At 36.0% G+C, this 22044-nt stretch overlaps 2 protein-coding genes across 2 annotated transcripts; one reads left to right on the top strand and one right to left on the bottom strand.

The window, feature by feature from the left end:
- Positions 1 to 2306: 2306 nt before the first annotated feature.
- Positions 2307 to 3242, top strand: LOC107505598 (putative olfactory receptor 52P1). Its single transcript, XM_016135858.2, has one exon. It carries the CDS (start codon positions 2307 to 2309, stop codon positions 3240 to 3242), a length of 936 nt encoding a protein of 311 aa, XP_015991344.2.
- Positions 3243 to 16167: 12925 nt separating this feature from the next.
- Positions 16168 to 18194, bottom strand: LOC107505597 (putative olfactory receptor 52P1). Its single transcript, XM_036221577.1, has 2 exons — positions 18183 to 18194; positions 16168 to 17166 (listed from the first exon to the last, which is right to left on the bottom strand). Exons 1-2 carry the CDS (start codon positions 18192 to 18194, stop codon positions 16168 to 16170), a joined length of 1011 nt encoding a protein of 336 aa, XP_036077470.1.
- Positions 18195 to 22044: the final 3850 nt, after the last annotated feature.

Raw genomic sequence — 22044 nt, 5'->3', positions numbered from 1 at the left:
AGAGTGAGTCATGTGAAGGTATGTAGGGAAATGGAACAGTGAGGGTAAACACCCTGAGGCAGGAACAAACTTTTCATGCTTAAAGAAAAGCAAAATGGCCAAGAATAAAGTGAGCAAATGGGAAGAGCGTTAGAAGATGAAGTTGAAGGGGTGACCTAATGCTGAATGATACCTTGTACACCATGAGTATTCATGATCAGATTGCATCATAGTGCCTTGTACATCATGATAGACTTTTGATTTTATTCCTTATATAATAAGAAGCTATTAAGAATTGTAATATCTTGTTATTCATATTTTTGAAAATAATAGAGCCACTCTACAGGCAAAAAGTAGTGTGTAGGCAAAAGAGAAGCAGAAAGACCAGTGAAGAGGTTATTTAATTAGCCCAAGTGAAAACTAAAGGTGTCTTGACTAGAACAGTGGTGGCATAAATAATAGCGGGAAGTCTCACTAGAAAAGGTAAAGGCAGTTAAGAGAGAGTGATATAACTGCAGGAACACATTTTGTGTGAGGGGAAAGAAATGTGATTCAGTTCAGAAGCAGCTAAATAAACTTTAAATAAAAATGAAGCAAGCCATCCTTTCTAATAGGAAGGCAGAGTACATAGGTACCAATATGGTTGGTGCTATTTTGATGATGGGGAAGTGAGAAAGATATCTTGTTTTTTTTTTTTTTCTGAAAAAGAAAGAAAGATCATCAACTGATTTTGAAAAGGGAGATGGGCCTTTCAAGAGATTAAGAAGAAAGAAAATAAAATGTCCAACAGGATAAAATAGAAATAGAAATGTGTTATGATTGCCTGGTTACACTGACAACTCACCTAAGGACTGTGGTAAAACTAGAATCAATGATCATGCTGAATGTTTCTTGAAGTCATGTTCAACTGCTTTTATAAAGTAAATAGATTTGGGTTTAACAAGAGCTGATTCTTTACTATAGTAGTATAATTAAGGGGAAAAGGAACAAGAAAGTGATTGTGGTGATGGAATGTGTTCTCTACCCTGGTAAAGAGGTAAGAAGATAATAGACAGGAAAATATGGTAACAGTAAATACTTGAAAAGAGAGAAGAATTTTGCTTAATGCATGATAAGAACTGAAGAATAAATGAGCACCCTTAGGTAGCCTAGTGGACTAATTTGAGGTATATGCCACATGACTAAAGGGAATTCAATCTACACATGAGGACCAGTTCTAGTAAGAGAAAGATGCACCCGCCAAGTTAAAAATCTCAAAGGGATGGCCAAGTGCATAAATGCTTAGCTTGAGAGATAGTGGGAGGCAGCCACCTAACAGTGTTCTTATTTGGACAATAAATCTCTTAGACTTTGTTCAAAACACAGAGAGTCCCAGAGGGGAGAAACAAGATCACGACTAGAGAGTAGATCCCTGAAAAAGGAACAACACATAAGAGCAAAGAAATCCAAGGAAGATTTTCCCCAACAGCTCAGCACCCTTGCAGCAAAGAATAAGGAAGGAAATTTTCTCCCTATATAGAAAGCTTCCCAGTGAGAAGATCCTGGTTCTTCGATCAGGTTCTTCCATCTTTTAACTAAGGATAGAAATATTTTCTTCTATTCTTACTCAGAACTACAGAAAAAAATTAAGTGTAGAATTAGTGAACTGAGAAAAAAAGAGCATAAATATGCATTATACAGAAAAGAAGCCTGGGCTTCATTACAAAAATGATTGTGAAAATAACATAGGTGCTTCAAGATAGACTTAGAGTCATATTGCAAACTCCATGATCCCAAAGATGTATTCAGGGGTTTTTAAGTTGTTTTATTTATTTATTTAGTTTCTGGTTACATTTTTTCAATTTTTCAAATAACTTTTTATTTTTCAATTATAGTTGACATACTATATTGTATTAGTTTCAGATGTATAACATAGTGATTAGATATTTATGTAATTTACAAAGTGATCATCCTGATAACCGTAGTACTGATCTGACACCATACAATTATTACAATATTATTGACTATATTCTCCATGACTATTTTTAACTACCCATTTGTACTTAATCCATTCTCCTTTTTCATCTATCCCCCCATCCCTCTCCCAACTGGAAAGCATCAAAATGTACTCAAAGAGGTATCTTTACATCTTTCTCTGAGACCCATTTCATCAAGTCATTAAAAGTTAAACTGTGAATATGATTTTGTTGAATTGTATACTTGAAAATTATTAAAATTCGTTAGCCACTGTCACCATATAATAAAAAGAAGTTAAACCGTGAAAAACAACCCACTACTCATATCTCATTGGCAGGTGTCTAAATTTCTTTAACAACAAAGTTTCTACTATGCTAAACTTCAACCATTCCAGCTTCCTGACCTTTACTCTGATGGGCATACCTGGTTTAGAATCAAAGCATTTGTGGTTATCTCTTCCTTTCTTCTCCATGTTTTTGATTATTCTCATTGGCAATGGTGTTATCCTCTTCCTGGTGGCCACAGAACTGACACTTCACAGACCAATGTACCTGCTCCTGGCCCTGCTGATGGTGGCTGACCTCATATCCACGCTGGCTCTGTTGCCCAAGCTCCTCTGCATTTTCTGGTTCAACGATCGAGATATAGCTCCCAATGCCTGTTTCACCCAGATGTTTTTTATTCATGGAGCATCTGTGGTACGTTCAGCCCTACTTGTTGCATTGGCCTTTGACCGCTTTGTGGCTGTGTGTGAGCCATTACGCTATAATTCAATTCTGAGCCATTCCTTAGTTGGACGCCTAGGACTAGTGGCTCTAGCCAAGGGTGTGATACTTATCCTACCCATGCCTCTTCTACTTCAAAGGTTGACCTTCTGCCACATGGTCATTCCTCATACCTACTGTGACCACATGGCCGTGGTGAAAATGTCTTGTGACCACACCAGACCTAACCGTATCTATGGGCTCTTTGTGATTCTGCTTGTTGTGGGACTTGATTTGCTGCTCATTGGCTTCTCCTATGGTCTCATCCTGCAGGCTGTGGTACGCCTTAACTCTAGAGATGCCACCTACAAAGCTCTCAACACCTGCTCAGCCCACATCTTTGTCATCTTTGTCACTTATATACCTGCACTCTTTTCCTCTCTCATCCATCGCATTGGACTCAATATCCCACCTCAAACTCATATTCTCCTTGCCAATCTCTACCTTCTTCTACCCTCAATGCTCAACCCCATTATCTATGGTATAAAAATGAAAGAAATACGAGACAAAGTAGACAAATGCCTGTGCAGAGGACGTGAATAAGCTGTGGGTCCACATAATCAACCTGTGAGTAAGTAAACAACGAGGACAATTCACAACGCCTTTTCCCAACCATCCAAGACCAAGTTGAGTTGAGGAAAGAAGAGACCATGGAGGAGTGTGTGTGCATGTGCGTGTGTGTGTGTGTGTGTGCGCATGCACGCATGTGTGTGCATGCATGGTGTGTTTTGGCTTCCATGATGAACCAATATTTTTTTGCTTTCATTGAGCTATGAACTAAATGGCAGAACCTAAGATAGCTCTTTCTATGTCTTTTGATAGGAGCACTCTTATAATATAGGTCTCCTGATGGCTCTCACGTTTATATTCATGTTCATCAACTACACACAAAATTTTTCTGTAAATGATCCAAGATGCCTTTCCTTGTTTTGATGAAAAGTTCACATTTACTTCAGTTCTCTGTTTTCTATTTCTCTGTCTTTGTGTTTATTTTTAAATAGTGTCTTATTACTGAAAGAGGTTTAACATACTCATTTTTTTTGGATACCATTTAATAGCTCTTTAGAAAATTAGTCTTTTCCTCAGTCATTTTTAATGCAACAGCTATGTAGCATGTTCACAATACCAATCAGATGATTATGATGATGATGATGCTTATGACAAAAATGAAGGAATTGAAGGTAAAATGTAGACTCAGGACTCAAGGACTATTGAGATAGATATTACAGGTTTTATTGCAAGGGGAAACACATGTCCAGATGACTAATTCAAGAGACCCTTATGACCAGAAACTCCATCTTAAAGTATGTGTTAACAAGAAGTTACCTATTCCTGAAGTAATATTGCAGGGTGATTCAGGTCATACATAAAAACCAGGTTATATGATAAAGCATTGCCATGTTGAAAGGATTTAAATCATTGTAGTAAATGAAGTTTCTATCTAATCATTTAAATACATAGTTATCATAGGATTCATTGCACAATAAGGCAAATACAGGATTAGATATTTAGGCAAAAATGATCCCATTTCTTTTAGGTAAACAAAATAAAAACATGGAGTATAAAAACTTGAAAAATAGGATAGTTGCAGTTTTAGCACAACTTAAATAATTGTAATTATGGATTTTAAAGTCAGAAAAAAATTCTAAATTTCCAAATCTTCCTTAAATCTCTATCACTGTGCTTGATTCTTAAAAGGATGATGACACTGAAGATAACAGTAATGTATGTACTCTTTATCCTCAGCTTGGGAGTCTAGCCAATACTAGCCTCTTTTCTACTCTATACAATCTATAAACCTTAAGAACATTTTTAATTTATGTGATCTAGAACAGAGAACCTCCTGAACAAGATACTTCTTTTCCTTTGATTTCACCTGGTCCTGTCTAGCTTTCAGGGTAGGAAAATGCCTACCAAACAGAAAACAAAACCATATTATCCACACAAGAGAAGAAAACTACTTTCTTCAGCCTGTTCTGCTGTCAATCTCTTTTAGTAAACAAATATCCTACTTTATTCTTAACTTAAAAAACTGTTTTTATGGAGGATGTGTTTGGGAAATGTTAGCCTGAGGGAAGGAAAAAGTGCACAGTCTAATAATTAAGATATGATGGCTTCTCTGTGGCCTTTTTGTACTTCATAAGCCAGATTTGCCATTGAAAGTGAGAGCATGGAGAGAGTTTATGCCTAACACTGACTTTCAGTCACTTTCATGACCAGCATGTCAGAGTTTAGAGAGAAAATAAAGTACTAAATATTCTACTGTCATCAAAATATATTTTCAATGGTGGAGAAGACAGCATTCAATTTTTGGAAAAGCTGATGAGGACATTGGATAATAAAAACCACAAAAAAATGCTCAGGACAGGAATGAAATTAACCAAAGAGGTAAAAAGACTTATTCTCAGAAAATTGTAAGTCATTGAAAAAAAGAAAATGAAGAAGGTACAAATAAATGGAAGCATATACTGTGCTCATAGGTAGGAATAATCAACATCATTAAAATAGCCATACTACCCAAAGCCATCTATAGATTCAATACAATTCTTATCAAAATACCAATGACGTTTTTCAGAAAGCTAGAGCAAATACTACTAAAATTAATATAGAACCATAAAATGCCCCGAATAGCCATGGCAATCTTGAGAAAGAAGAACAAAGTCGGAGGTATCACATTACCTGATATCAAACTATACCAGAAGTCTAAAGTAATTGAAACAGCATGGTACTAGCATAAAAACAGATACATTGATCAATGGAACAGAACAGAGAGCCCAGAAATAAATCCACATCTATACACTCACTGAAATTATGACAAAGGAGGCAAGAATATACAATGGGGTAAAGACACTCTCTTCAATAAATGGTGCTGGGAAAATTGGACAGATATGTACAAAAATAAAAATGAAAGAAAGAAATAAACTGGACCACTTTCTTATATTGCATACAAGAATAGACTCAAAATGGATTAAAGACTTAAATGTAAGACCCAAAACCATAAAACTTCTAGAAGAAAACATAGGCAGTAATCTATCTGATATTGCTAACAGTAATTTCTTTTCAACTATGCCTCCTCAGGCAAGAGAAACAAAATAAAGAATAAACAAAAGGGACTACATCAAAATAAGTTTTTGTACAGAAAAGGAAACCATCAACAAAACAAAAACACAGCTGACTGAATGGGACAGCTGACATCTGATAAAAGGTTAATATCCAAAGTATATAAAGAACTCATACAACTCAACAAAAAACAAACAAACAAACAGTGCAATTAAAAAATGGGCAGAAGATCTGACCAGATATTTTTCCAAAGAGAAAATACAAATAGCCAATATACATATGAAAAGATGCTCAATATCATTAGAGAAATGCAAATTAAAACCACAATGAGATATTGCCTCACAGCTGTCAGAATGGCTATCATTAATAAATCAAAGAACAAGTGTTGGCAAGGATGTGGAGAAAAGGGAACCCTCACACACTATTGGTGGGATTGCAAATTGGTACAGCTGCTATGGAAAACAGTCTGGAGTTTTCTCAAAAAATTAAAAATTGACATATCTTTTGACCTAGCAATTGCACTTCTAGGTATTTATCCAAAGAAAACCAAAACAATGATTCATAAAGATCTATGCACCCCTCTGTTCGTGGCAGCACAATTTACAATAGCCAAGATATGGAAGCAACCTAAATGCTCACCAACAGACGATTGGATAAAGAAGTTATGGTTCATATATACAATGGAATATTACTCAGCCATTAGAAAAAACAAAATCCTACCATTTGCAATGACATGGATGGACTGAGAGGTTATGCTGAGTAAAATACATCAGACAGAGAAAGATAAATACTATAAGCAGAATCTAAGGAATGAAAAGAACAAACTAATCAAAAACAGACTCACAATTATAGAGGACAATCTGGTAATAGTCAGAGAGAAGAGAATGTTGAGGGGCTGGGAAAATGAGGTGAAGGGTTAAAGAAGTACAAATTAGTAGTTGATAGATGGTCACGGGAATAGGGAGCACGGCATAGGGAATGTAGTTAGCATTAATGTAATGGCTAGTTGGAGAACGAGATGAGAAAAAGAGCATTAGGGGGATTATTTTATAAACTATATAAATGTCTAACCAATGTACTGTATACTTGAAATTAATAATAAAAATTTTTTTTAAAAAAAGCTCAGGGTAATAACTGTCCTAGGAGAGGAGTGGATAGAAGAGTTTTATCTTATGTTCTTCACACGTTATTAAGTCCAGAAGAAATACCATTTGTTGAGGTGGCTTTATGCTAGTTATTTTAAGTATTTTTACATATAATAGCCCATGGAATCATTTTAACATTAACTCGAGTTATGTAATATTATCTATTTTGCAGATCGACTCACAGAAGCTCAATTTCTTTGTAACTTCTCTATAGTTACACAGGTACTAAGTGGTTAAGCCTGAATTCAAATCACAATATTTCTGGTCAGTAAATACCTTTCCACTCTGTTAAGCCCATGTTGCCTCTCTAAAGATGACCATGAATGAGCAAGTCGTACAGCACAACTAAGTGGAACTTTTAGCAGGAATTGTTTTAATTATAAAAACATGGAAACTATTATGTGCCTCCTTCACCCCTAATACCAATAATTAATTTAAAGTGTTTCTAGGTTGTCATATGAACAGTTACCACTATTTGGAGAAATTAAAATATCTTCCTTTTCTAGTTATTCTATTTTTAATGCCCTACCTCACCCCCATCCAATCTATACTCTTCTGAGACACATATTGTGCCCCTAGGAGTTGGCTTTGCAAGAAGCACTGCCCAGTCTCCATTGACATCTACCTTCTTATATGGTTTGCCCAAGGGAGCTAAGGAGACCCTAGGAAAAGATTAAACATATAAGAATTTTACTAGTGGAAATACCTGTGTGAAAGAAACTAGGAAGACAGGATAGGCCATCTCAGACTGCACACAAAGACTAGAGTATATAATAAAACAATTTTGTACCTCATAGGTATATGTCTTCCTTTCATATCTTTAGGATCAACCTCAATCATTGCCTAGAAGTATCCTCTGCTAGGCATGACTTTGGCAAACAGCAAGAGCTTCAGGCAATTATAATTTACCACAAGTACAAAGTCACAATCCATCTGTTGCACAGCACAGATTTATTTCCCTACATGGGTTCAAGAACTGCCTCTACATGATTCCTAAAGACTTTTTTTCCTTGAGAGAAAATTCAGAGCCAAGAGGTTAGTAGGATGAATTCTAGTCACTGCCACTGCAGTTGATCTCAGAGCTACAACTAATATTCGCCTTTGTCCTCCACTTTCCATGCTAAATTTCCCTCACCATTAGCTATCACCAAGGCAGGTATTATTACTTGCTTATCTGGTTATATAACCCAAAACTTCATTCCCGAAGTGTCTAAACACTCGATAGTAAACTTCTCAGTTCAGAATTACTGTCTCTGTTCATTTACGATGAGGCAAAAGAATACCAGTAGGTATTCAAGTAAATCACCTGGTTTTACATTGTTCCTTCCTGCTGACAGGGTGTAGAAGCATCCCTACCTCCTCCTGTTGGTTAAGGTCAAAATGAAAGAAAGTCCATGAACCTCCAAAATTCTACTGGCAGGTAACAAGCTGATAAACTACTCCAAGCCACAAACACGTGTTACTATTAATGAAAAAGTAAGGAAGACTAAGAAGGTAGAATTATGAGCCCAGAAGGTAGAACCAAGAGCCCACAGAGTGGAACCAGGAGCCATGAAGAAATAATTCGAAGATGTAAAGCCTAATTCAAGGAACTCAAGCTAATGTTTCCTAGCTCAGTTTGCAGTAATTTGTCATGGAGCAGTAGAAAACTAATACATATGTTAAATACCATCCCTAAGAAATTAAATTAATTCTTGCTCATCTAGCCTTATATTCTAATACCATTCATCAAGCACTTTCAAAATTCAGTTCCAGAGCTTGTCCCTGGCCCCCATCTATACATGCCAGCTAGGTCTTTTAATTGTTTAGGGTTATAGTTATATATATATATATATATAGAACATATATAGGGTTATAGTTTTATATATATATAACTATATATATAGAACATATATATATATATATATGTTCTATATGAGTTCTCTGTTATGCAGTGATTTAGCCCTATGTGTCAGCCTGGCATTCAGGAGAGGAGGAGGAGGAGTTATGTCATGAGGGGGATACGTATTGTCATTTAGGGCAAAGGCTCCTGCAGCATCTTCTAGCATAGAAGTAATTCTGGACTTTTTCAGGGACCTGCATGTCCAGAAGGTCTAAGGAAGATTACTGAGTCATCTTCTACACATAGCAGACTTGCCTTAGCTGAATATTAAAACATTCCTGGAGTCCCGAGACTCTTACAATGAGGTATCCATCCTGCCATTCAATTGCGTTTGCCTTTCTACTATAAGTGATGAAGGTGTTTTTATATACTATCACAACTGAGGCTCTCTGGTTCTCCCTTTTAGCTACTAAATGTTTGTTAGCGGCTCTCCGTTTCCCATCCTTCTATAGGGCATCAAAACAAATTTACCATAACCAGCAAATTCCTGTCTTTGTAGGCACTGCTTCCTCCATATTTTTCAAATGCCTGGATAATTGTACTTGACACGAAGTTTCCCACCCCTGGTAAAATCTTCAGTAGATGAATCACCGCCTCTTTCCAGGTACTATCCTGGCCTGCCTACCAATCAGAAGGGTATTCTCTGCCTACCAGGCAGGAAGTGAGCTAGTCCAAATTTCCTATCTTTCCACTTGTACTGCTCTCAGTGTCACTTGCATTATTCTGGGTCCTCTCCAAAGCAGATGCCAAGATTAAATTTCACATGTAATAATGTTATTCAAATAAATATCTGTGTGAAAGAAAAGAAAGAGGAGAATCAGTATAGATTGAGAAATGAGTCAGACTACAATTTAATACCAAGTTAAGGAGAGGGAAAAGCCTGAGTGGAAGTATCATAGGTTGCCATGCAAAGACAAAGTCAACTGACCGAGGAGACTACCAAGCTGTCCCATGTTCCCAGGAAGGTGTCTTCCTTAGCATCATTGCTACATTCAGTCATGGGTGGGGAGAATCCAATGGGAGACATCACTTTGGTGTAAATGCAATAATGGATTTTAAATTGCAGGAGTTAGGTCCTTCAGTCAATTGGCTCCCTATGATAGATTATCTATGAAGCACATTAATATGGTCATTATAGGACACTGAATAGAATTTGGGGGCAAAAAAGAAAATTCCAAGTAACTATTTCTTGACTCATATTTTCTCTCTGACTCTTGGCTTCCTCTGAGGCAGAGGTCAGAAAACTCTGTAAAGTTTCAGAGAGTAAACATTTTTAGCTTTGTGGGTAAAATGATCTCTCACAACTAATCAATACTATCACTGTGATGCAAAACAGCCATAGATGACAAATGAACAAATGGGTTTGTCTGTGTCCTAATCAAGTTTATTTATAAAAACAAGTAGCAATCAACTTTATCCCATGGGCCATAGTTTCTAACCCTTGATCGTAAGCCACAATATTTTTTATAAAAATAAATATTGGAATCAATCCAAATGTCTACCAATACAGGATTAGTTAAAACATACTATGAAACAGTTTTTTAAAAGTAGGATGAATCTATATGTAGTATTATGGGTTGCTGTCAATAATATTAGCTTACACAATAAATTGCAAAATAGCATTATTAACGTAATTTTATTTTGTAGTAATATTTGTAGAATTTATTTATATGAGGAATAAGTGTGATTAGGTGGATTCAGGTCCAGAACTTTAGAATGTGACCTTATTTGGAAATAGGGTCTTTTCAGATGTAATTGAATTAAGATAAGTTTGTGCTGCATTAGAGTGGGACCTAATCCTGTGCCTGGAATCTCAATAAGAAGAGAGAAATTTGGAATCAGATAGGCACAAAAGAGGATGATATGAAGAGACACTCAGGGAAAATGCCATGTGATGACGGATTCAAAGTTTGGAGTGATGTCTCTTCAAGTTAAGGAATACCAAGAATTGTCAGCAACCACAAGAAGGCAGGAGAGAGGCAAGGAAATTCTTTCCCCTTGAATCTGCAGAGGGAACGTGGCCCTTCTGACAACTTGACTTTGGACTTCTAGCCTCCAAAACTGTGAGAGTAAACAAATATTGTTTTAAGGTACCTAGTTTATGGTAATTTATTACAGCAGCCTAAGAAACAAATATAAGGTCACTATTAACCCTCATTAGCTGAGTGGTGTGTTTATATCATACACTTAAAATTATAATGCTTACATTCCATGTAGTGTATTTTGGTGATCTGGCAAAAAGAGATACAGTAAGAAATTAAGAAGGGAATATATCCTTTCCTTTCCTCTAATAATTCCATATCTACTATTTATACTTCAATAATACTTGCCATATGTAGAAAAAAGGTCAATATAACAAGATGCTTATATGACCGACAAAAGCTATTGATAAGTGACTGCTGAAATAAATTCGCCAAACATGGAGGAATGCTAAGGAGTCATGAAGAAAGATAAAATAGGTCTATTTCTGCTGATATGCAACTGTTGCTAAGAAATATTATTAAGTAAACAAATTAGAAAATTTGTAATGTGTTGTCTTTTCTATAATTTGTAAATTATAATTCAATTTTGCCCATGGAAGTTATTTCTTGTTCATTTTTCACTATATATCTTCTTCCATAGAAGATATGTAAAGACACTTGTCTTATCTTAAGGATGCATTTTCTTAAGTTCAATTAGTAATTTTCTTTCATTACATGACCTGTTTGAATATATTTCCCATTCTTCTGTTTTTCAACTATTTGAATTAATATTGAATTAATACACAATTTCTGTCTTCTGTCTTTGCTCTGATTTTACAAAGAATTAAATTTATAGCTCCTAGCATAGAATTATAATAAATAAATTCTGAGAATTTTCTAATAATCCCCAGAATGATAACAGGACATCTTTTTTTCTGCATTAAATTTTATAAGCTTGAACAAATAAAGGAACAAAGAAAAATAAAGCAATGTCTGTCAAAAGTTGAAGTAATGACCACCTGAAATATAGGCCTTCATCTGGTTGCAGATATTCAAAGTATGTGTCCCTGATATTTAGATTTAAATATATAGACCTATCGGCAGACATCATTGCCACATAATTAAGTATTGAAATGTTTGGATACAGTTGTTGGCATGCAAGATTCCAAGACCCAAGATATAATACAGTATTTCAGACATATAAGGCAAAATGAGGCTAGAGATACCTTTTTTTTTCCTAACAAGAACTAAAGTAAAGCCAAGAAGTTGTGAATATAATACCATGTTTTATATTGGTCTGCTAAAACAACCACAGTGACTAAGTTTTAAGAAGAAAACTTTAAAGCAAGAGTTCGTTTAAGTAAAAGTAGGAAAAAAATTTTTTTAAATATTTTAAATTGATGAAAGTATGTTTGAGAATATTATATTCATTTTCATAATATGAAACTTTATGTTACATAGCAGAAATAAACTATTATTTAAAAATACAAACTAAAAAATATATAAACTCAGAAAACTGCATTTGACACAACAGAACATGAAGAAGAGAATATCGCCAAGAAGTCAGCTCTCCTGTATGCACATGGAAGACTCTCAGGAGAGGGCTGTGCAGTGGTACTTTTATTTCTATCAAAATGGAGCATGAACTCAAATGGGGCAGAGTACACATGCAAAGAAGCACTTTAGAAAAAGGCACCTTGCTGTAGGAGAGAAAATATTGTTTTTCTTAATACTAGAAGACAGTGGCTAGGGACTTGGTGGTCCAAAGAGAAGGTGTACCACCAGTTTCATTTGTCTTTACTGTTTGTTTCACTTGGGTCTGTTTTTGCCTTAGCTGTGGTGGAGGAGAATGCATTATGGATAGGGACAAGTTGCTTACCAAAGAATCAAAGTAGGAAAGTCCAGGACTAGATTAATTAGGTAAAAACATGTCCCTGTCAAGGGACAGGAAGGGGGAATTTATAATGTGTGACGAAGAGGGAAAGAGAAAATTTTTTTAAAATCTGCTATAAGTTAAAGTTCAAAGCTAAATAAATGTCTAAAAATGTGAATGATATAGCCATATTTGTAAAGAAAGGGACTCTATCTAGATCGCTCCATATATGTATTTATATTTCATATAGATAAGGTAATTATGAGTGTATACTTAAAATTTGTTTAAAGGGTTTACTTCTAGGACTAGGATCATGTAGAGGTAGATGGAAGACTTTTACATTCCAGTGTGTATTCTACCACGTTTGATGGCTCATACCAAGTATGTATATTATTTTAACAACAACAACTACAACAGTAAAATAGATTTCAAATAAATAAATAAAATTTTTAATTAGATGTGTGTAAAAGGAAGACTTGGAAAGAATTGCTGAGAACTATGCACATCTAAGGAGTTCTTTTCTTCCTAAGATCCCTTTTAAATATTTTTAAAAGAATATTTCTAAGGACACCTGAGCTAGCTGTAACTGTGGAAATTGAATAATCTTAATACTGAAAGATGACTTTGTTATAATTCTATGGGATGGGCTCAAGGTATGAGCCGCTGCCTCCCCCCCACCCCCCCACCCCCTCCCCCCCACCCATCAATCTCAAAGAAAGTTCATAATCTATTGTTGGGCCATGGTCATGTAGATTGTTACATTAGATGACCCTTGCGCACCACTTCAAAATCCCCTTGGTCATACCCTTATTTAGCCACTGTTCCTGTGACCAGTTCCACGCAGATGTAACCAGATAGCTGATCTAAGGTGCCATGGGCTGCACCAACTCCATGACATAGGACACCCCCTGCAACCAGCTCTGCTGTCATGTATACACAGCCTGAAAGTACGGGGGCGTTAATATCTGTTGGGCAGGCCACGATCCCCACATGAGTCATTGAGTATAATCGTTTCATTGCCGAGAAAGACAGTTCTGAAATATCTCATAAGGCTCCTCAGCTGGTCCTGGCATGGTCGGACACCACTCTCCACTAGCAGTGTGAAACTGTATGAAAACCACTTACATTGGCTTTTCCACCTTCCCTATTTTGCTACACCTGTTTTGCACTTTCACTTCTAAAACTGCCAATATACAAGCTTTTGTCTTAGGTCCCGTTTTTGGGGGGAAACCTAGGTTTTAAGTCTCCAATGCTGAAAAACCTTCTGTTCCAATAACCTAGACACTAGTCAGAGCTGTCACCTCCTGATCATTTATTAGAAGTTTTTACATAACTATTACAAAATATTTATAATTTACTTGAGGGCTTGGGACTGTTTCCAATTCCAAACAAAGGAAATAATGAAAGTAAAGTGGACCCTGAATTACTTCAACATTCAAATACCTAGCAGAGAAACACGAAGTGATTAAACTTGACCAAAATATAAAACATATAAACATTTTTCTAACTTTGGCATGGCTAGGAATAACTCTGTAGACACACAAAAGAAATAGTAAATATTAATATTATCTGTCACATTTCCAGCAAGCCCACAAAGAGTCAAGATCATTCTGTAGTAGAAACAATCGACCATAGATTAATAACACTTTTGAAGAAGGAAAAAAGCCCAAGGAAGAACAAGAAGAGTCAAACTTTCTTGTGTTTTTTTCTGATTCCCTTTAGTGTCCTCAGTTTTCCTAGAATCACTTGCTGCTTCCAGTGTTCCTGGCACAATTCCCATGATAGGTATTGTGTTCAGGTGTCAATAAATCTTTTTCCCAAAATTTCAATAAAAACAGACTTCTTTTTTTATAAACTGTCTCACTGAAAAAAAAAAGGAAAATAAAATATTTATGAGAGGTCCATAATATTTTATAACATGTGGACTCCCTTCTTCTGTACTCCAATCCCATTCAAATCAGATGGAAAAAAAAAAATCACTCTCAGATCTCAGCAGAAAGTAAGTTCTGCACAACTACAGTTTATCAAGCTAATGTTGTCTCAGGCCTTTTCACAATCGTATATGTATTTGCCAATTAAATTCTTAATCGTAAAACGTTTTGTCAAGTGATCTTTTTTGTTGTTGCATGTTTGTGGTGGCTTATATCTGCTCTCAGCATTCATTTCAGATAGGTGTTCCTCGATCATTCCTGCTCCTGCAAGACCCTCCTTCATTTTTGGTCCTCCATTTATAGAAAAGGCACTTCCTAGACAATCTCGAGTTTTTCTTTTCCTAAAGGTTGTGCCCATTATTTCAACCTCTGAAATATCCCAGCTTTCTCAGCCCTTGTTATTGAATCATCAGTATATTTGAAGACTTTCTTATTTTTTATTGTATCAGATGTCACACCCTGGAGAAGTTTCATTTATTTCCCTGCAATGGAAATATTTTAAGTCACTTTTAAATAGTAGTCATGTGGCCTTAATTGTATGTATCTTTTTCACTAAATTCTGCTTTCATATATTAGTTATATAATATAATGAAAAACCCTTGAATCTTTCTGTTTTCAAACTTTATGCATTTTAAAATATTGGCTGCTATATCCCTAATCAATGTCCAGAAATGATAAACAATATTCTCTGAATTTAATGAGTTCCCATACCTGAGCACAGACTCTGGGCATCACAGGATGCCTTAAATACTTACTCATGCTCCTTCCTGGGCTCCCAGGGAAATTGTCTTGCAGAGGTCTATAGCCAAAGATTTCCAGTATAAAACTGATTTTTATAACTGTAACCACTAACAGAACATTCTCAACATTGTAAGAGATTCTTCTCAGACACTGGAATTAGTTGGGACAAGTAGAAGAGTTAACCCTAGGAATTTTTATAAGTATGAAATTAGTTAAAATACATATTAACCTTTTAAGCTTAAGTACTTCCCATTTTTCCTTTTCCTCTGAAATTTCTCTGGGAATTGGAGGTTACATTTCTGTCCACATTCCCTAGTTCACAAGGAAGCAACAAGTCCTGTTGCCCAAATGTAAGATTCCTGTAGCAGGGATAATAAAATAGCAAGGCTAAATACAATTTTGTACTTTTCATGTCCCTTCTCATTCTCCCAAAATAATCTTCACTTCTCACCTCCCCTTAAATACACAAATACAAGTACATCCCCACACCATCTCACACCTGGACTTGCCTTGGCAAAGTGGTGAACAAATTATTGTTTGCTTTTATGTTCTCTCCATAAGAAAACTTTTCGCCCCATATTGCATGCGTTCAGTGTGTGTTGCTGTTTAAAGTGCTTTTACATACATTATTATAAATAATTTTCCTAATTACCATGTCAAATGTGGGGAGCAGATGTCATGATTTCCATTTCTTAAGGGATAGCTGCCTTGCTTTGGAATTCGTGAGGCCAAGTAAGTCTGCTGTGTCTTAGAATCTATTCAAAGGCTTTTTGGGCAGCTAATCTGTCAAGATGACATATTTCTACCACTAGCTTATTCCCCCAGGAACTGTTTCTTCTTAACCTTTTTTTCTTATACCTACCACTGCTGGATGATCAGACAAGTTTCTGACTATGGACAACGGTTATGGGTTCCTTCCTCTGGCAAACATATTTGGTCACTTTATCCCTAAACTCTTTGGTTTTCACTCCATAAATAATAGGATTCAGCATTGGAGGTATAAGGAAGTAGAGGTTGCCAAGAATGGTGTGGACGTGGGGTGGAATCCCTCGACCAAACCGGTGAGTAAGAAAAGAGAAAAGCGAGGGAGTGTAAGAGATGAGCATGACACAGATGTGTGTGGTGCAGGTGTTGACTGCTTTATGGTGGGCTTCCTTAGAAGACAGACGCATGACAGCCCGGATGATTAGCACATAAGATGAGGCAATAGCTGAGATGTCTATCCCAACAACCAACAAGGCCACCACCAGACCATATATCCTATTGACCGTGGTGTCCACACACACCATCTTCACTACAGCCATGTGCTCACAGTAGGTGGTGGGGATGACATGATTGGCATGAAAAGGCATCTGCTGGAGGAGGATAGGCATGGGGAGAATGAACAGTATGGCTCTCACTAAACTCACTAGGCCAATGAACCCAATGCGACTATTGGAAAGGATGGTGGCATAGCGTAGGGGCTTGCAGATGGCTACATAGCGGTCAAGGGCCATGGTCATTAGGATGGCAGATTGCAAGACAGAGATGGAGTGGATGAAGAACAGCTGGACCAGGCAGCCCTCATAGCTGATCTTACTTTGGCCAAACCAGAAGATGCATAGCACCTTGGGAATGGTGGTTGTGGACATGCCCAGGTCAGTGAGGGCCAACATGCAGAGGAGCAGGAACATGGGCTTGTGCAGGGAGCGCTCTGTGGAAATGGTGAAGAGGATGATGCAGTTCCCAAGGACAGTGAGGAAGTACATGGAAGAGAAGGGAATAGATATCCATCTGTGTTTGTCCTCCATCCCAGGAATACCTTGGAGAATGAAGAAAGAAGGATGGCCCTGGGAGGCATTGCAAGGGGTCATGGTGGCACCCTGGTGAAGCACCTGAGAAGAGCAATGAAAAAAACTTCATCAGCATCAATTTAAATAAAAATCAAGATTTTCAAAGTGGAAAACAAAATTCAGAGTGTTAATATATGTAAAAGTGATTCCAAAATCATGATAACATTGTACTGCTGTATTACAGTGGTAAAATGTGATATAACAACATTAATAGGTAAGAGACTGCATTTTTGATGATATTTTATAAAGGACAAACTGATTCATTATTCATTAACAAAATAAACATTGCACATATAAGACTATATTAATAAGTAAATGTGTATCCACTTAAAGAATATAAGTTGAAGTATGTAAAACAAAAATGGATAAAAGTATAAAGAGAAATCAACAAAATATATATGTCTCTCATCAGCAAGAGGATCAAAATGGTCAACTAACAAGTTTACCCGAACGTGACGTAATGTGAAAGAGGGAAGCTGGTCCCAGACACTTTCTTCAACTGTGTACGTGGGGATGTGTCCATGTGTATGTAAGCATAGCTTAGCAAATATTCACGTAGCTTTTGGGAAGCATACTCATGACCCCGCATCTCTCCTCTCCTTGCTTTTGGGCACCCAGAATCTATAATGTGGCCCTTTAAATAACCTAAGGGCCTCCAGAGTGCCCAAAATGAGCTCTTTGCTACTCCCTCCTTCCCCAAACACACTCGTGCACAAGGCATCACTGCTATTATATGTAATATTGACCCTGGAGGCTACCCCGAGCTCCCAAGAGACCAGGCTGATTGATCTTAGGGATTCTTGGAATGTTCCAGTCTTTGCCAGTCCTGGAGGAGCCTGAGGAGAGAGAGGGGGAACTTATATCTGAGTCTCGAATGTACTTGGAGCCTGGCAGTTTGGATATTCCAGAGGCCCTTATTCTCAAGCATGTTTAGGTGTGAGAGCCAGGAAGAGAATAACTCCACTAAATAACATTCATGAAGACATCAGAAGTACAACTCCTGATATAAGCAGCCTCAAGGTCTATCCCTAGCCCCTTTCTGATTTTCAGGCTCTAACCTGAAAGGTCATGGCTTTGCCCCAAACATTCCCCAGAGCATTTTCTGTAATCCCACCTCCTCGCTCATCCACCCTCCGGCCCCCACAGCAGTTTCATTCCTCAGGATCCCCTCAACTTCCGTAGTTTTTTTTTTTTTCTCATAATTTCAGAGGAAGCAAGTTATTACAGTTTGTCAAAAAGAATTTTGCTAAATCCATTCCAAATACACTGGATAGAATGAAACAGTCACAAAATCATGCAAACACTTAACAGAAGCAGGACTCAGAGAGTCAGATTCTAAATCCTGAAGTAGTGCAGATTTCGTTCAGAGTTAGGAATCAGTAAGAGGGAGGCAGTGGCCAAGGAAAGTGAGGGGCAGAATAAATGGCCCTAGACAGTCAATACATCAACAGAAAGGACCATAAAGAGATGAGCACAGATATACTTGCTTATAGACACATCTACACAGCTTCTCCCTGCAGAAATAATAAAATGTTCTAAAAATAGAAATCCTGGCCTCCGTCATTTCTTTCTCTCTGTCCCAAGGTGGTCCTGAAGGGTGGTAATGACAGGTAGCAACCAAAAAGAACCATTTCTTCCTAGACCTGCTCTCTCATTTTATATTCACTGTCTTATCAAATCCTGAATACAACTTCTAAAGAGACTATATCTATCAAATGTCTTCTACTATCGGCCAGAAGACTCTCACCTCTCAGTCACAACTTTAAACCTTGCCTTTTTGGACTATACACTACTCTGGGGTAATAGCTTTAGGCAGATTTCTCCCCAAATCCTTATCTCTAGAACCATCTTTGGCACCTATGGGCATACAATAAGCATAGAATACATAAATAAAAGAATGAATAAGCAAATAAATAAATTCCTGTAAATATAAACTAAATATGTATCCGAGTTCATGAAATCTTACATGCTTTTTCTTGTATGTATAAAACCCCAAAACACAATTATGTTCCGAGGCTATGCCTTCTCCTTAAATGGAATAATAAAAATAGAGCAAATCTAGACAAGTTACAATGATTCATTTTACTTGGAATCTTAACAAAATGATTCTGAAACTCAACGGGAAAAACCAACATATGAAGATAATAATGATATAACAAAGGGGTGCTGCTTACCCTACTAAAAATATGAATGTATCATGAAACTGTTGTACTTTAAACAATGAAGCTATGGAGTAGGAATAGATAGATTATTTGAACAGAATAGTAATAATTCAAATACCTGAATATATATAAAGACAGCATCTTAAAACTGTGGAGAAATGATAAATCATATAGAAATAATTAAATAAATCTGTATTTCTCACATCACCAGTGAGATTTTCTTGTCTACCAACGCCAAATCTTTATTTCTCTTATTTTAACCTATTTTGAACACACAAAGGTTATAAAGAATAATATAACATTTATCCATATACACACAGTATAGATTAAGAAACAAAATGTTACAAAGACAATAGGACCCTCCTTTGTAGCTTATTTATGTGTCATTTATTTTCCTTATCCTTCAGAGATGAATTGTATCATTATCATCCCCATATCATTTCATACTTTTTATACTTTTATTACATAAATAATAATGCTAAATTAATTAATGCATAATATTGTAATGCATATTTTAAGCTGTATATAAATGGTGTTATGTCATGCCATTTTTCTGCATCTTGATTTTGCTCAACATTATATGTGTGAGATATGTTCACATTGATGCATATAGGTCTGGTGAAAAATTTATTATTTCTATAAAGTGTATTTATTACTACCATTTTGAGGTCCTGTATGTGTGCTACTATAGTTTATTGAATGAAGATACCAATTTAATTCATTCACTTATAATGCTACTGTATTTATTTCACTCATTCTTCTTTGATGAAAATTTAGGCAACTTATAATTATTTATAATTATAATGTTCTTATTAATATCTGTATATAAGCATGTCTTGATCACAGTATGCCTCAAGGGCTTACATTTAGGAGTGAGATTTCTGAGTTGTAGGATATGCATATCTCTAGCTTTGTTAAATATTAATAAATTGATCTTTGAAGTAGTTTATTCATATTTAGTATCCCACTAATAGTGAATAAGTGTTCCTATATCTCTGTTTTCACAGATCGTTAATATTATCTGAATATTTGCTTTAATTTTGCCAATCTGAAGAATGTAAAAGTGTTTTTAATTGCATTTTCCTTATTATTCTAATGGTTGATAATTTTTTAAAAAAATTATTAGTATTTTGTGTTTCTTCTGATAATTGAATGTCCTTATCTTTTATTATTTTTATTTTTCCTATCAGTTTGAAAATCCACAAACTCTGTAAAATATCTCAATTTATTTAGAGCCTTTAAAAATCTTTCAATTACTTTCTTATTTGTTTTAACATATTTTGTCAGATCTAATATAAGTACCTTAGATTTTGCTATTATCAATTATAACATAAAACATCTATTTCCAATGATGAATTATATAATAATGTAATTCATTGGTTTGGGTTTTGTTTGTTTACATCAAATTCAGCATATTTGTTGAAATAGCATTCTTTAGAGCCTTTGGAGTTTTTCTGCAGAAAAATCATATCATTTGTTAATAGTTTTTCTCTCTTTATGACTCTTAAAAGTCTATTCCTTTGTATTGTCTTATGTCAATTTGGTTTTACTATACATTATTGAAATGAAGTGTTTAGAGAATGCATATTTATATCATGTCTTAAAGACAAAATTTTTTCATTCTTTAAAACAAAATATATTTCAAAATATTTAGAATATCAAACAAAAAAAAATTCCAAAAGTACTAATGAGGTAATGAAAAACAATTTTAAGCACAGAGAGGTCTGGCCTCTGCCCTCAGCTCCTGGGAGTTGATCTCTAGACCCCTGAAATGTTCTGCCTGACAGATGTGTCTATTTTGTTCACGGGCTTTGACCACTGGACAGTCTTTCAATGTGATTTATGATGGGGGCTTTGGGTCATATCATATCAGTTCTTGACTAAAGAGGAGTTGGAAATCACAAATATTATCTGACCTCCCGAAGGGGCTGGAGAATAAAGGTACCATGTGAGAAATATGTGATTAAGTTCCAGCAACTCCAGACACCAAAGTCTCAATTTAGTATCCATGGTTGGCAGTACTCTGTGTACAGGCACACATAGACCAAGAGGAGGGAGCACCCACCTATAACTCCATAGAGAGAGGGTTACTGGAAGCTTCACATTTGGACCCTTAATGGACTCTGCTCTATGAATCTCCTACTTCTGTTGTTTTAATCTCTATCTTTTTATTATATCAATCCATTAATCATAAGTATAACACTTGCCTGAATTTTGTATTTTTCTAGCAAATTAATTAAAATGGTATTGTGGTTATTCCCCAAACTTGAGTCCAGCGTGTCTGAAGTGAGGATGTTCTTGAGTATCCCTTAATTTACACATGGTATCTGAAGTAAGGGTAGTCCTGGTAAAACTATTCCTTCAGAATTTGCAGTTCGGTAACTATATACATTGGGTAGAGAAGCATTTTGTTAGTTTTATTAGATCATTATTAATCATGAAAAATTGTTGAGAAAGAGAGAGAGAGGAAAGAGGGGGAGGGAAGAGAGAGGGAAAGGAGAGATACCAATCTGCATTTCCTTCTATAAGCAGCCTTCAGAAGTAGATCACACACACTGTCTCTTTCAACATATTCTTTTCATTAGAATTGAGACACTGAGGCCAACGCATATTTAAGGGAGAGAGCATAGCTTGTACCTCTTTGTAGACTGTCAAGATTACTTTGTAAAAAGAACATGCAAGATGGTGTAATCACCTTTTCATCACCTGCCATAGACATCTAAATTTAAAATTTTTTCTAAGGCAAATTAGATATATA

Source organism: Rousettus aegyptiacus, unplaced genomic scaffold (genome assembly GCF_014176215.1).
Source record: "Rousettus aegyptiacus isolate mRouAeg1 unplaced genomic scaffold, mRouAeg1.p scaffold_m13_p_5, whole genome shotgun sequence".
NCBI classification, from domain to species: domain Eukaryota; kingdom Metazoa; phylum Chordata; class Mammalia; order Chiroptera; family Pteropodidae; genus Rousettus; species Rousettus aegyptiacus.
The sequence above is the reverse complement of the archived record's forward strand: the minus strand, read 5'-3'. Positions and strand labels throughout refer to the sequence as shown.